The 16,879-nt window shown below is 41.3% G+C and overlaps 1 protein-coding gene across 7 annotated transcripts in view; it reads right to left on the minus strand.

Annotated features, from left to right (window-relative positions):
• The window catches only part of LOC143010626 (myelin-oligodendrocyte glycoprotein-like), a 92,427-nt gene that overhangs the window by 17,078 nt on the left and 58,470 nt on the right, over nt 1-16,879 (minus strand). For 2 of the 7 annotated variants that reach the window (XM_076163004.1, XM_076163005.1), the window contains exon 7: nt 15,834-16,827. The exons of 4 other annotated variants lie outside the window; for them this stretch is intronic. In XM_076163004.1, coding sequence (XP_076019119.1) covers nt 16,706-16,827 — 122 coding nt within the window. In that variant the 3' untranslated portion in view covers nt 15,834-16,705. Of the gene's footprint in view, nt 1-3,004; nt 4,406-4,490; nt 4,572-15,833; nt 16,828-16,879 lie in introns of those variants that run through there. One more of the 7 variants, XM_076163013.1, reaches the window with a different exon arrangement.

Here is a 16,879-nt window from a genome sequence, read left to right on the forward strand (position 1 = left end):
GAATCAGGAAAAGTGACGCAGATCAAAGTGAATAAGTGTTTATTAAAGTGTTACAATTCTTACCTTGTGTCTGTGCCAGAGAGAAAAGACAAACGGTCAGCAACATTCTGTCCATGTTCAATGCGACACTACCACTACAACTCCTACTACAATACCACAGAGTTCCGCGGATATGGAAGCCAAATCAATTTTGCTTTTACTTTTACTAAAGTAGTTTGCTAAAACTTGTAATACCTGTTTTAGCATGTGATACCGGTGATAAACTTGTGATACCAATTTTAGCCACGAGATGGCATGAGTGAACGGTTTTTGGGGGCAGACGCGAGGCTTCACCCAGCTTAGACTTCATCAGAAATATTACTCCTGAAAGATTCTTTGAATAAGAGCTTGAAGAATTATTTTTCTAACCCTAACCTGTAAAATTCACCATTGCGTGGCACTGAATATAATCAGAAATTACTGCTCACAGATATCCTCATATGACATTATGGTCGCTTATAAATTGTCTTACAGGGGTTCCAATAGGCCAGTGGTTCTCAAACTTTTTACATCACGTACCACCTCAGAAAATATTTGGCTCTCCAAGTACCATCACTATGGCCGATGTTAAAATACAGTAGCGTAGGCCGAGCCTCTTCAGCTGCTATACAAGGTGCACACAGGAAGCACATTTATTCCTCATTAGGATATTATTTATTTTGATCATTGGTACCAGAACTCTCTCAAAAAAACACAAACAGCAGAACATTAATAAAAAAGTGCATTTCACTCAAAAACACAAACAACTGTACTTCAAACACACACAGCCTTCGGGCAACTATTTATAACTCTTATAGGCCTAATGAGAAGGGTGTGCCTGCCTCTGTTCACACAGTCCTTTGATGTCTGGGTCAATGGAGGTAAGTTTCAGTCTCAGGTTGGGCTCAGCATCCATCCTGCTTCTGTATTTTGTTTTTATGACAGCAAGTGAAGAGAAGCCTTTCTCGCACAGATATGTGGTCACAAAAGGAAGCAGAAAGCGAACGGCCTTGTCTGAAAGTGCAGGGTACTCACTGTGTTGCTTGATCCAAAAGTCCAACAGTGGCTGCTTCCTGAAAGCAGTCTTCAATGTTTCATCACAAGACAAGTCTATTAAACTTTCCTGCTCACCTACAGTGAAGTCCTTTGTTATTTCAGAGGTTTCGATGTTGAGCGGATTTCTCATCCCGTTGTTCCCTTCGGCCATCACTGGGAAATATTCCCCGAACTGATGTCTGAGTAAGACAAGGTGTGCAACAATGTTGTCCCTGACTCCATTTTCAAGGGCCAGGTCATTGTCAGACAAAAAGCTCTCCAAAGCAGGGAAAGCTGAAACATCACCTGCCCTGACCTTGATTTCGAACACCTCCATCTTTATAAGCAGTGCGTTAATTTTGTCCTGCACATCAAACACATTGATGGAGAGTCCCTGTAGCCCCAAATTTAGTTTGTTTAAACGAGAGAAAATGTCTGACAAGTATGCCAGTTGATTGAGCCACACACTAAAACAGGGGAGAATGCATCGGCCTGGACTTAATAAAGTTCACAGTTTTCACAGCCGTGTCCAGCACAGACTTCAACTCCTCAGGCATCTACTTCACCGCCAGTGCCTCACGATGAATGTTGCAGTGAGTCCATCTCATCTCTGGCGCCACCTCAGGAATTCGAGCTGCTACTCCGCTGTGGGGACCTGTCATCGCCCTGGCGCCGTCTGTGCAGGCTCCAACACACTTTTTCCAATCAAGCCCATTTTCTTGCACAAAGGCGTCCAGGAGCTTGAATATGTGCTCTGCTGTAGTTCTGGTCTGCAGTGGTTCACAGAACAGAAAGTCCTCCTGAGCTGCAACCAAACGCGCAAAATCGGTGGTCAAGTCCAGTAGGATGGAATAAAAGCTCCTATTTTAAATGTGTCCAATTAGCCTCTTCTTTACGTCATCCGCCATCGCTCCTATTCTCCGCGACACTGTGTTATTGGAGAGTGGCACCAAATGTAACTGTTCGGCGATCTTCTTGCCACACATAATCTGAACCATCTCCTTTCGCTAAAGGTAAACACAGCTGTTCGCCGGTAGTGTGCGGTTTACCAGCTTTGGCGATGCGATGGCTGGCCCGATAAGAAGCCTCCTGTGCTTTTACCACAGGTGTACCATGGAGCTGAATTGCGCTTTTTGACTGCCTCAGTTCATCACGTTTCCTTACAAAAAACTCCACTGGTTTGTCTTTCAGCAATGTGTGTTTTGTTGAAAGATGCCGCTTAAGTGCGATGGCTTCATGGAGTCATTGCTGAGAACATCGCCACATAACACACATTGAGGTTTTGGCTCGTCCTCCGTCCCGCTCCAGCTGGATCTAAAAATGCTCCAACTTTCAAAAAAGCAAGTCAAATCAATCATCTTTGTATGATGGTATGACCTTCTCTCCTTCATCATCCGGTACTTCAAATGTAAGAAACAAAAGCCCTGAATCTGTTGTCTGTGCTGATGCTGTGTATTATGTAAGAACTGTAAACCCGCTGTAAATGTAAACAAATGGTTGGTTATCATAATTCTCATGCGCTGACAATATTTTCCTGCTTAAATTGAATAAGTTTCAGTAATCTCAAAGATTTACACGGGTGAGAACAGGAAAAGCTTGCAGAGTGTTTGTGGTTTTTGATTGTATAGGTGTGAACTTTTCAGTCAGGCTGCTGTTGTTTTGCTATTTCCATTTGCAAATGTACAAATAACAAAACTTAAATTTCCTTGAAAAATCACAAAAGAGCATTTGAGTGTTTACTGTCAGTAACTATGGGGATTGTGGGTAATGAAAGTAGGTGATGGGTATTTCTCAGAAACGGAAATAAAGACAGGACGAAGCGCCACGACCCACAAAAACATGTCCATCAGAAGAAGAACATCATGTTTTACAGAAGAGATATGAGATGACCTCTTCTGCTGAGTAACTTAACTTATGGTTTAATCGCTAAAGCATTATGCATCATCATCTTTGGTTAAAAACACAATTACAGAAAACCTCAAAGGTTAGATGATTCATTTACACTTTTATTGACACATATGGACACATTGTTTGAATAGAATACACAGATGTAAACTCTGATGTGGAAACTCTGAAGCTCAGAGAATTTGGAGTTCGAAAACCCCTTTGCCATATGTGAGAAAAAGTCTTTGATGTGATCATGTTCAGATCTTACACACACTTCCCTATACTGACCTGTTCCCTTTATGCACCTCTGTACATTTGTGACCATCCTGACACAATACATGGATGAGCAAACTTGATAACTAACCTGCTTCCAGGGGAAAAGAAGCCATGTGTGAACACAGTCACACTATTATTTAGTTCAGGTGTTCAGAATATTTATTTCAACTTGTTTTCCCATTATTTACATTTGTTCCTGTTACATTTAAATATAAGGTTAAAAGACGTACAAAATATTTTAAATCTGTTACAATTATCTTCTCTTTTTATGCATAATACAATGACTGACTTATAAGAAGGGAGCCAACCTAAGAAAGCTGAAGGTGCTCCAACTCTACATAGTTTTGTATATTTTGTGCCACATGGTCCACAACTTATCAATCATGGTCTTGGTTTTATTAATAGGTAATCAGCAGCTACTGATCATTTGTGCTAGCATCAGATTCAGGTGTTTGCTTGTTTAACATAATCATAGCACTCAATTGAGTTCTGTGATTCTGGGAATCATGTGACAAAGGGGCGGGGCTTCAGGTTTATTGGCTCCAATCCAGGTCAACCCATCATGACCATCAAAGGAGGAAGTCTCTTTAATGTGCTGGAGCCTGAATATGGAACTGTACGCTCTGTGTTAAACAGACAACCAGCAGGTGTCAGTAGATCATTTTAAACCAAACACATTGTAGACCAGTTTAAAATATTAGAAACTGTTCCAACAGATCAGCTCAGTTTAATAACCTGTACCCACACATTTACAAACAACACCCTTTCTTTTTTTCAGCATTTTTTTCAAATTTTCAAAAAGTTGAAGAGACACACAAGATGCCTCGTGTTGAGGCAGCACCACAGGCTGTTAGGGAGTGTGTAGTGTACATTCACATTGGAAACACTTACATTCACCTTTTTAACATTTACATGTGTTTTGCTTAAAGCTGCCAATGGAATCCTTCAGCTTGTGTTGCAGGTTCTTTCTGGCCCTGGTCTAAAGTTGTCGCTTCAAAGCTACAGCGAGTGACATTTAGGCCGATCATTCTCTGGAGACTCCTTTCAAGAAAATTTAAAGCTTTGTGAACGGACAAAGTTTTTCCCCTGTTTTACAAACTCTGTAAAGCAAGATCTCCCATACCCGGAACCACCTCTTCTGGTTGGTGCAGCGGATTTTGACTCTCTCCGTCGTCCTCATTTGGAATTCCTGAGAGGGAAACGCTGGTCAGCAGATTCCAGCACATTATACTGTCTAACTGTATAAATGAAATACATAATATAAAATAACAAACCTGTTTGACTCCTTCTGCCATTGGCCTTTTTACGCTTTCTGCAAATGACAACAGCAACAGCACCAACAACAGCACCAACAACAGCAACAGCACCAAAAACAGCACCAACAACAGCACCAACTGCAGCACCACCACTCTTGGTGGGCTCAACGTTGTCGGCTGAAAGATTTGAGGAAGATATTTTGCTTCATTCTCATGTTATCAGCTTTGTTTCCAATAAAACCCACATCATTCATCTTTACATCCATCTATGTTCATCAAAGTAGCTTAATCAATATCCATGATGTCATGCAGATCCTGTTCCTTAGCATTACAGGATAATATCATCAGATAATTATCTTGTGGCCGAGCTCACAGTTTCAGTTACAACACAGATGGTTTTCTACAGAAACGTTTACTTACTGGGATTTCCCGGCGGTGTTATATTCTTGTTGTTCTGTTCCTTCTTCTCACTTTTCTCCTCTGTGAAAAAAATAAAAAATTGTCTTACCATTAAGAAAAGAATTAGATGAATGTTGATCCACAACCTGGCATGATTGAGGACAGAAGACAGGGCGTGTAATAGTGCCACTAACATCCTTCTGTCAGAATGCTGCTGGGGGAAAACACAACACACCCTCACACTGCACGTCCAACATCCGATAAGGCTGATATTCAGCCCGACACTAAAACATGTCGCTAACGACCTAATTGGGTTAAAATCATAGTGTCTGTCCAGGTGACGACAATCTAATAAAGTCAATGTACTGAGGTTGTGGGTATTCAAGTCTGTAACTTTAATGTTTAGCATATTGGTTGGATTAAAGAGCAAAACAATACTGCCCAAAATGTGGACCTTGTGACTGTTTGATCCATATTTCTGTTGTACTTACCAACCAGGGGTGTTATGATGGCTCTAAATGACTTTCCAACACGTTCAACATGACATGTGTAATTTCCTTCATCGGTCTTGTTGACTGATTGGAGTGTGACTGAGATGTTTCCAGACTTCTTGTTTCCTGAAAATGTTACTCTGTTCCTGAATTGCTCTGCATGTTCACTGGTCAATTGCTTATGATGCCGATAGACCCAAACAGGCTCATCTTTGAAAATCAACTCCACCATATCATCCGCTAGATCGGTTGGAGGCTCCAGGTGGCACGGAAGAACAGCGTTCTCACCAACAGCTGCTCTAATTGGCTGATCTGGAACAATCAGCGTTATATCTGTGGAAACAGTTTCAGCTCTTGAAATCTCCACATTTTATTAAATTGTGTGTGTGTGTGTGTGTGTGTGTGTGTGTGTGTGTGTGTGTGTGTGTGTGTGTGTGTGTGTGTGTGAGAGAGAGAAATAAACACAATATTAATTACTGGACTAATACCAATAATAGTAACTATAATATATTACAGTACAAACATATGCAATGTCATCATAATATAATATAATAATAGAACGCACTTATTGGAAGTCGCTTTGGATAAAAGCGTCTGCTAAATGACCGTAATGTAATGTAATGTAATATAATGAAACTACAACCACTTTGAGTAAAGAATTTGACATTTTGTGAATGGAAATGATTCCGTTTTAAAATGGAGGCTCCCTGAACTCAGACAGGAATAACCAGTTTAGGATAACCAGACACTGTACGTAAAGAATTAACAAACGCTGCCTTTAATAATAAATAATAATCAATCTGCACACTGCAGGGAAACAGAATTATTAAATCTGGAATTTGATCACATTGAATTAGTGTTAAAAGTTGGTCGGTGGCAGAAGAGCCATAAACTTCTATTTTGTATTTGGAGGAAAAACACACAGCGTTCTGATTTTCTCCCTACACACTGTCAAAATTAAAGTAAAAGAAATTGCAATAATTTAAATATTTGAATGTGTTTGTCAGAGGTGAACATAAAATTCAGGTGTAAATGTTTATAGGATTAAGGACGGAATTCACGGCGTGTCGGGGAATCAGGAAAAGTGACGCAGATCAAAGTGAGTAAGTGTTTATTAAAGTGTTACAATTCTTACCTTGTGTCTGTGCCGGAGAGAAAAGACAAACGGTCAGCAACATTCTGTCCATGTTCAATGCGAGACTACCAGTACAACTCCTACTACAATACCACAGAGTTCAAGGGACATGGAAGCCAAATCAATTTCGCTTTTACTTTTACTAAAGTAGTTTGCTAAGACTTGTAATACCTGTTTTAGCATGTGATACCGGTGATAAACTTGTGATACCAATTTTAGCCAAGAGATGGCATAAGAGAACGGTTTTTGGGGGCAGACGCGAGGCTTCACCCAGCTTAGACTTCATCAGAAATATTACTCCTTTAAAATTCTTTGAATAAGAGCTTGAAGAATTATTTTTCTAACCCTAACCTGTAAAATTCACCATTGCGTGGCACTGAATATAATCATAAATTACTGCTCACGGATATCCTCATATGACATTATGATCGCTTATAAATTGTCTCACAGGGGTTCCAATAGGTCAGTGGTTCTCAAACTTTTTACATCACGTACCACCTCAGAAAATATTTGGCTCTCCAAGTACCATCACTATGGCCGATGTTACAATACAGTAGCATAGGCCGAGCCTCTTCAGCTGCTATACAAGGTGCACACAGGAAGCACATTTATTCCTCATTAGGATATTATTTATTTTGATCATTGGTACTAGAACTCTCTCAAAAAAACACAAACAGCAGAACATTAATAAAAAAGTGCATTTCACTCAAAAACACTAACAGCAGAACATTAATAAAAAGTGCATTTCACTCAAAAACACAAACAACTGTACTTCAAACACACACAGCCTTTTGTCTATTATACTATTTATAACTCTTATAGGCCTAATGAGAAGGGTGTGCCTGCAGTCCTTTGATGTCTGGGTCAATGGAGGTAAGTTTCAGTCTCAGGTTGGGCTCAGCATCCATCCTGCTTCTGTATTTTGTTTTTATGACAGCAAGTGAAGAGAAGCCTTTCTCGCACAGATATGTGGTCACAAAAGGAAGCAGAAAGCGAACGGCCTTGTCTGAAAGTGCAGGGTACTCACTGTGTTGCTTGATCCTAAAGTCCAACAGTGGCTGCTTCCTGAAAGCAGTCTTGAATGTTTCATCACAAGACAAGTCTATTAAACTTTCCTGCTCACCAACAGTGAAGTCCTTTGTTATTTCAGAGGTTTCGATGTTGAGCGGATTTCTCATCCAGTTGTTCCCTTCTGCCATCACTGGGAAATATTCCCCGAACTGATGTCTGAGTGAGACAAGGTGTGCAACAATGTTGTCCCTGACTCCATCTTCAAGGGTCAGGTCATTGTCAGACAAAAAGCTCTCCAAAGCAGGGAAAGCTGAAACATCACCTGCCCTGACCTTGATTTCGAACAACTCCATCTTTTTAAGCAGTGCGTTAATTTTGTTCTGCACATCAAACACATTGATGGAGAGTCCCTGTAGCCCCAAATTCAATTTGTTTAAACGAGAGAAAATGTCTGACAAGTATGCCAGTTGATTGAGCCACACACTAAAACAGGGGAGAATGCATCGGCCTGGACTTAATAAAGTTCACAGTTTTCACAGCCGTGTCCAGCACAGACTTCAACTCGTCAGGCATCTACTTCACCGCAAGTGCCTCACGATGAATGTTGCAGTGAGTCCATCTCATCTCTGGCGCCACCTCAGGAATTCGAGCTGCTACTCCGCTGTGGGGACCTGTCATCGCCCTGGCGCCGTCTGTGTAGGCTCCAACACACTTTTTCCAATCAAGCCCATTTTTTTGCACAAAGGCGTCCGGGAGCTTGAATATGTGCTCTGCTGTAGTTCTGGTCTGCAGTGGTTCACAGAACAGAAAGTCCTCCTGAGCTGCACCATCGTGCTCATACCTAACATATACAAGTAAATTGGCCAAACCGGCAACATCGGTGTTCACGTCCAGTTGGATGGAATAAAAGCGACTATTTCAAATGTGTCCAATTAGCGTCTTCTTTACGTCATCCGCCATCGCTCCTATTCTCCGCGACACTGTGTCATTGGAGAGTGGCACCAAATTTAACTGTTTGGCGATCTTCTTGCCACACATAATCTGAACCATCTCCTTTCGCTAAAGGTAAACACAGCTGTTCGCCGACATTGTGCAGCTGACCAGCTTTGGCGATGCGAAGGCTGGCCCGATAAGAAGCCTCCTGTGCTTTTACCACAGGTGTAACATTTCACGGATACGATTTTTTTTTCCCGCCGCGTACCTTATAGTATAATTCTATATATCAATTTGCGGAGACAGTTGAGGCTGCGTATCTTCATTTAATCATTCACACATGAGTGCTATCTTACACGTCATAGTGAATATAGGCACTAGCCCTTCATAGAGCCAACATCAGTTTATATCAAGGAGTTACAGGGGGGGGCCTTTCCATGGTGCTATTGTTGGCCCTGGCTACCTTAGTAACCATGTCGCGGTGACCTGGCAAGACACAATGACGCTTCCTCGCTGATGATGGATGAACGATTCTGGTAAAACACTCAAGGTTAAAAACAACTTGTGTGCTTCCTTTCTGATATTGAACAGTTACATAGTATTAAATGATTGCCAAGAACACACGGTTAACTTGCATACTATTGTCCTGAATATAGTACATTTTCTTCCACATAATCCCCCCTTTGCCGATTACAATATCGCCAACATGATGATATACATATTTTAGCTGGAACCAAACAACCAGTGACGGGCAAAAACTAGCATCAATATGCTAGAAAAATTCCCTCATGACCCCCTTGCCTCTCAACTTAATCATGGGCGATCACGCTTTTGCGCTGGTAGTGGTTCCATAACAATACATACATAAAAATAGGTTACATACATAAAAATAGGTTATAAATAGAATGTAAGCCTAGCAGATCCTGTCAAGTCAGCATCTGCCTTCGGTGCACAGTTGTGTGTAGATCAACATTATAAACCAACAATGTAGAACTGAAATTTGAATTGCTTAACTGTGATTCTGAGTAAATGAATTACCTATTTAACTGAAAATAAGATCAAAATGAGATTTGCATAAACTTACACAATCAAGACTTCTTCCTATAGGAATATTGTAGTTCCTACATTTACCAATACAGATGCAAACACCATGAGTAACAAATGCATGTTAATATGCTGATACAGAGTATACATATATCAACCCGATACTGATACAGGAAGTGCAAAGTTCATATATGTTGATATAGATGTCCTCATGCGTAGCAATGCTAGATGTTGACTTCAGCTCTATGGGCATTGGTGTAGTGGTTTGGATGGTACCATGTAGTTCTTCCCTCCACCTGGACAGCAGTTGGCGTTGCCCTGTGTACGGCCCTTCGCGTCATTTTCTTTGGTAGACCTTAATGTAGACCTGGTCTCCTGGCGCCCCCGGGCTCTCTGCTGCTGAACTAGAATCAGGAACCCTGCTTTTTTTCCTGTAAATAGATGACTTCATGTATGGCAGTTACCTGCTCAAGCGGAGGTCCCTTATAGGGTCCTCTCAAATGCGGTGTTGGCCTGGGTCGACCCGTCAGCATCTCATGCAGGGTTAAATGTGTGCTTCTGTTAGTTTGCATGCGATAACTCATTAGTGCAAGTGGTAAAGCATCATTCCAATTGTGCTTTGTGCTGCTTTGCCTTTTAGAGTCCCTTTAACTCTTTTGACCGTCCCTTGAGACTGATGATGATATACACTTACCAACCTTTGTCTGCTTCTTAACTGTTGTAAGATTCCTCGAGCTACGTTCTACACAAATGCTGATCCATTATCTGAACTTATTTCTGAATGTATACCAAAATGTGGAATTACTTCTTTTATCAAGAACTTAACAACAGTTTCTGACCCTAGGTCTTTTGATGCTATTTCTTCAACCCAACGACTAAAGCGATCAATTATTACTACCATGTAATGCTTTCCATGCACTGATTTTCTCATGTCAACAAAGTCTATGACTAGATGTTTGAATGGTCCTTCTGGCACTGGAATATGGCTAATATTCCTTTTCTTGCATTATTTTGGGCACAAATTTCCCATTGTCCTAGCACATCATCCACCATTGTCTGCAAAAATGGCGACCAATATCCCTGTTGTTTAATTTTTCTCACCACTTCCCCCCTTGCACAGTGTATCTACACTGTGCAAATCAGAAATCAACATGGTTAGCAATGCCACAGCTGCAACTATCAATCTAATAAGAAAATAAACAAAATAATAAACTTTCATTATGCATCAACCCCACCATCGTACAGAGCATGTAACACATGTACGCCCACACAGGCCCTCTGGAGCTTTTAACCTTCAGATGCGTAAACAACTCAATAATACAAATAGTAAAAATAAAACAGTAAACTAGCAGCGCCCTAAAAGTACCTCTCAAGTCTTTTGATTCCAAATTAAGATTTACCCGCAAAGTCATGTATGTTATAGATTCAGGAACATTGTATCACTCTGAAAATGAAAGGATTGGGGTCAATATTTATGGCTGCTCCCTGTTTTCCTATTATTATGTATTAGATTAAATCTAAAATGTTCCCACTTCTGTAGAATTTAAGTCATCTGTTCAGTTATATCCCCCAGCTAATAAACATTTGTTCCTTTTGATGGTACGCTCATTTGAAGATTGATTCCAGAATTGTCAATGTACAGACCTTGTGGTGAACACCAGCTTTTTACTTTTAATTTACATAATCCATCTCTCCCTAACAAATTTACATGAATTTTAGAACAGTTTGTCTTCCGTTAGTCTTCGTTGGGGTGGCTGATCACCAGAACCCCGTTCGGTCCAGTTGGGAGCTGGCCACGGGTTTGATGGGCAACTTTGGCGATTGTGTCCAGGCTGCCCGCATCCCCAGCAGAGTTTTGGAGGTCCTTGTCTTGGAGGTGGTCCCCCCTTGCCTCCTCTGCGGTGAGAGGAGGTGGTCTCCTCATCTTTGGAGCCTGTTGTTGTATTCGTTGCTATTGGGAATAGACATTGATGATGGGAGGGGGTTGGACAGGAGATGGAGCAGAGGGTTGAGTAACAGGTGTCTTTTCACCTGACTGATTGTTCAGAACTGGGGCTTGAAACTTTTTCTTATATTTGTTAGTCAGTTCACTTAGTTGTAGCTGAGCAACTTTCCTTGGAATGTCTTTCTATTGGCGCCCTCATTCTCTCCTCGTCCTTTCTGTATTTTTCTATGGCATGTACCACATGGTCACAGAATTCTCTGTGCGACTTTGATGTCAGCCCCACAACGTCATCCAATCTGCTTTTTACTGGGCTTGGCATGGCCTCTATCACTGATGTTCTGAACAGTGTGGTTAGTAGAGGGCTTCTCTCAGCTTACTCCTTAGTTTCCTGCCTCCATCTTTTCAGTTGAGGACTGATGTAGGCAGCTGGATTCTCTGTATCAGTAAGAAGCTCACCCTTCAGTGCCTCGGGGTCAATCTTGACCGGATATTCTTTCCTCAGGGCCCCCAATAAGCCAGCTCGATATGGATTGAATTCAGTTCCATCGGCTATTGGATCAACCATCCAGTGTGCGCCACTCATGCGCAAGACATTTTCCATCGTTGGCACCCCCATGGTTCGGGCCAACAGTGCCTTAATGTCGCCAAGAGCCAATATTTTGCCCACTGTCTCTTCCTCGAATGCTTTTATCCATTTGCTGGCCCCCTCATGGACGTTAGGAAGTCGAGCAATCAGCCCCTCAAGGTCGAGTGTTTGCTAAGGGATATACTGTCCCTGTGCCCCATTTTTCAATATTGGATACTGCCCAGGGTCATGTCTGTCTGGAGGCCTTATTGCAGGTCTGTATCTAAGGTCATAATCTTTCTCTTTTCTTTTGGCCCCCTGTTGGCTTCGTGCAGCAAATGTAAGACTTCCTGCCACAATATCTCTCTGTTCTACTTCCCGAGGTCCTTCAGTGTAACTTCCTCTAGCTTCACTTCCTTCTTTGCCCTGCTCTTTCATATACTGTGTCTTCTCTTCTCCTTTAACATCTCTTCCCCCTTTTTCCAATTCTGCCTCTACTTCTATCTCTTGATACCTAGTATGTTCCAGGTTTTCTTTACCTAGTTGGTCAAACTACCAATATGCCTCTGCCTCTTTCTCTTTCAGAGCCTGGTTTCTCTCTGCAAAACAATACAAGACTTTTGGTTTGTCCTTTGTAACTTCCTTGTTCCTTTCTCTACTGTAAACTTTTGGAGTCGACTCTTTAAATTGGACAGGAGATGCTCTGTAAGGAGCTAAATCAATGTCTCCTGGAATTTGAACGATACCTGCCAGATTTGGATATATCCCTGCAGTATCTGCTGACAGTAGCTGTTTCTCTGTCTGCTTCCTCTCCGTTCTCACCTTTTTAGCTCTTAAATTCTCTCAAATTTCTCTCAACCTGTTCCTGTAATTAGTGCCTTCATCTTTGAACAATATAATTATCTCTCTTTATCTCTGTCTTTTCTTGCCTTTGTCCGACGGTTTGTAGTCTTTTATTCTGAGTTGCATCGCTTCACATGCATTGACGTTAAATGTGCCTCCAGCTGGCCAGGGACCGCATAGGTTTTTCGTTCGCTTTACCCATTTTACAGATGCTTTCTCTGTGTCTTTTTTGCTCAGGGGATACTTAATTCCCAAGAGGGTTACCGCTATTCCGTCCATTTCTGCCGTACGTATCAGCAATTTGAATATTGTCTTTTGATGTTTTTATACCTGGATAGGCTCAATTGCGTAGTTTTAGAACGGCAATAATTACAATTTGATCTTGTTCACTAAGTTAAGCAGCATATATGTTTCAAGCACAAGTTATCGTTATACGTCCTAAGTCACCTCTTCTTAAGCACTTATTCTGAATTCAGTATCTGGTAATACATTTAAATCAAACAATGCAACAATATATGCCAATACTATATTGCAGCTCTCAGTTTATGTACAGAAAGTGTGGTGTAAACCAAACAATATTAAGTGGTCGGATCTGACTCCAGAGAGTCTCAGATGGGGAGGAGGGAGGTCAGCCTCTCTCCTTTCTTCCTGTTTAGCAGGCCCGAGTGTGTGAGGTCTAGGCACGCTCACTCGGTGGTATACGCCCCTCCTATGCTTCAGTCGGGCACAGGACAGCGCTGCGTACACATCTGTCTCAACACACTGGGTGAATATAGCAATACAGCACAGAATATAGCAACAGTTTAGTTTCAGCAATTTTCAATCCAGCAACAACAGTGCTCCCGCAGCACACAACAAAACAACACTGCACCAGGTTTTTAACCGATTATATTGCCAGAAGGAACATTCAACCATCAGTTTTGACCACTACTTTATGGTACAAGTTTTTACTAGTTGTACTTCTTCTCCAATTTTCAGCTTCAAATTTCAGAGTTTATGTACTTCATATTTGCAATGGAGCCCAAACTGGACACACACACGGCTCCCTTTTGTTCTCGCAGTCACACACACAGGAAACACATCCTTCCTCACGGCACACAAGCATTCAAACTTCAAACAAATTCATTCTGTCAGCACTGACCACACTTGTGCACAAACACACACACCCACACACACTGCTATTGTCAATTTAAATATTGAAGGGACAGCAATTGTAACAATTAACAAAAGCTTGTGCGGCAATTCTAAGATTTATAAGATTTCTGTCCTTTTGAATTCACCTATCTTTCTATTGGTCCAAATTATTTGTTTACTCTTATCTATGTATCTCTGAATTTATAACTTTGGTTAGGTCTCATTGAGAATTGGGCAAGGTGTGATTGTCCTGGTGCGTCTCTTTCTCGGGATCTCGGAAGACAACACCCAAGCTCAAGTACTTTGACGGGACCTCTTATGCATTATCAGTTATCTCCTCTTATTGACCCCTAATTCTTCAACTTTAACTTTTAACATCAACTTTTCGATTTTTGAAAATTACTTTAGTGCATTTAAAAAGTCAATTTCAATTATGCAGAAATACAGCAAATTACCACATCTAAAATGCTCCAATTCCTGTAGTTTTAATTCTGTAAGTACACTTATTTGTTTTACTTCTGTTGAATTCTCTTTTTATTGATTTTACATACAGAACTTCTCCTCAACTTTCTCTCCTCCAGTTATATTGTTGTTATATATTTAATACTGCTATAGATTAATCGGACCCGCTTATATGGAAACTGCAATGTATTGTCGAAGATGCAAACCAACCTTTTCACAGACCCGTTTCTTTCGTGGTCTTCCTGTGAGCCAGCTAGTCTGATTTTACTCTCCTAGTGAGCCGCAGAGTGCTCATAAAGTTTTTCTAAAAAAAATCTCTTATATAGTCTTTCAGTACCCCCGAGCTAATTGGTTTCCGGGGAATAAGAAATATTTTCAGCATTCCAAAGTCTCATCTATGGAATGTTTGACAACCTTGTCAAAATCATTCAAGATCATATGAATGAGCAGTTTCAACATTTTAGCCATCACTTGACTACTAGAGTCTTCGGGTTAAAGACGACTGGGACTTCCCAGCATTTTGTTGTGCAATCTCTTCTCTTCTCTTTCACACACACACACACGCTCAGCCTCGATTCTCCCTCTTCTCTAATCAGATTCTTTGTTGTGAGTTTTAACTCTACTGAACTTACCAACCAGTCGACGGACCTCCAGGCAGCCCCCTCACACAGAATACTATACTAGTTAAAAAAGCTAATCTGCTCACCTCTTTATGGCCATGTCTGTGTGGGGAGACGCACCCGAGTTCCATCCCCCGGTGTGTTACACTGTGTTATTGGAGAGTGGCACCAAATTTAACTGTTTGGCGATCTTCTTGCCACACATAATCTGAACCATCTCCTTTCGCTAAAGGTAAACACAGCTGTTCGCCGGTAGTGTGCGGCTTACCAGCTTTGGCGATGCGATGGCTGGCCCGATAAGAAGCCTCCTGTGCTTTTACCACAGGTGTACCATGGAGCTGAATTGGGCTTTTTGACTGCCTCAGTTCATCACGTTTCCTTACAAAAAACTCCACTGGTTTGTCATTCAGCAATGTGTGTTTTGTTGAAAGATGCCGCTTAAGTGCGATGGCTTCATGGAGTCATTGCTGAGAACATCGCCACATAACACACATTGAGGTTTTGGCTCGTCCTCCGTCCCGCTCCAGCTGGATCTAAAAATGCTCCAACTTTCAAAAAAGCAAGTCAAATCAATCATCTTTGTATGATGGTATGACCTTCTCTCCTTCATCATCTGGTACTTCAAATGTAAGAAACAAAAGCCCTGAATCTGCTGTCTGTGCTGATGCTGTGTGTTATGTAAGAACTGTAAACCCGCTGTAAATGTAAACAAATGGTTGGTTATCATAATTCTCATGCGCTGACAATATTTTCCTGCTTAAATTGAATAAGTTTCAGTCAGGCCGCTGTTGATTTGCTTTTTCCATTTGCAAATATTAAACAAATAACAAAACTTAAATTTCCTTGCAAATCACAAAAGAGCATTTGAGTGTTTACTGTCAGTAACTATGGGGATTGTGGGTAATGAAAGTAGGTGATGGGTATTTCTCAGAAACGGAAATAAAGACAGGACGAAGCGCCACGACCCACAAAAACATGTCCATCAGAAGAAGAACATCATGTTTTACAGAAGAGATATGAGATTTTTGGTTTTGGTTTTATTAATAGGGAATAAGCAGTTATTCAGGCATCAGATTCAGGCGTTTGCTTGTTTAACATAATCGTAGCACTCAATTCTGTGATTCTGGGAATCATGTGACTAGGGGGCGGGGCTTCAGGTTTATTTGCTCTAATCCAGGTCAACCCATCATGACCATCAAAGGAGGAAGTCTCTTTAATGTGCTGGAGCCTGAATATGGAACTGTACGCTCTGTGTTAAACAGACAACCAGCCGGTGTCAGTAGATCATTGTTGTTATTTTTATCCGTGCCCAGTTTATAATATTTGTGTACCAACTGGAAACTGTTCCAACAGATCAGCTAAGTTTAATAACCTGTACACACACATTTACAGATGATACCCTTTGTTTTTCTCAGCATTTTTGTCAACATTTTAAAAAAAATGAAGAGACACACAAGATGCCTCGTGTTGAGGCAGCACCACAGGCTGTTAGGGAGTGTGTAGTGTAAAAAGAACAGATGAGATTCATATTATTCACTGACAATTCATATTGTAAACATTTACATTCACCTTTTCAACATTTACATGTGTTTTGCTTAAAGCTGCCAACGGAATCCCTCAGATTGTGTTGCAGGTTCATTCTGGCCCTAGTCTAAAGTTGTGGCTTTAAGGGACTACTTTTCCTGTTTTTCAGACTCTGTGAAGGAGGACCTCCGATGACCACCGCTTCTGGTTGTGGCGGCAGACTCGCTGATTCAGCCTCCGTTTGAGTTCCTGAGAGGGAAACACTGGTCAGCAGATTCCAGCAGATGATACTGTCATACTG

Source organism: Genypterus blacodes, unplaced genomic scaffold, assembly GCF_046128005.1.
Source record: "Genypterus blacodes isolate CSIRO-AG114 ecotype Tasmania unplaced genomic scaffold, CSIRO-AGI_Gbla_v1 ptg000129l_1, whole genome shotgun sequence".
Classification (NCBI taxonomy): Eukaryota; Metazoa; Chordata; class Actinopteri; order Ophidiiformes; family Ophidiidae; genus Genypterus; species Genypterus blacodes.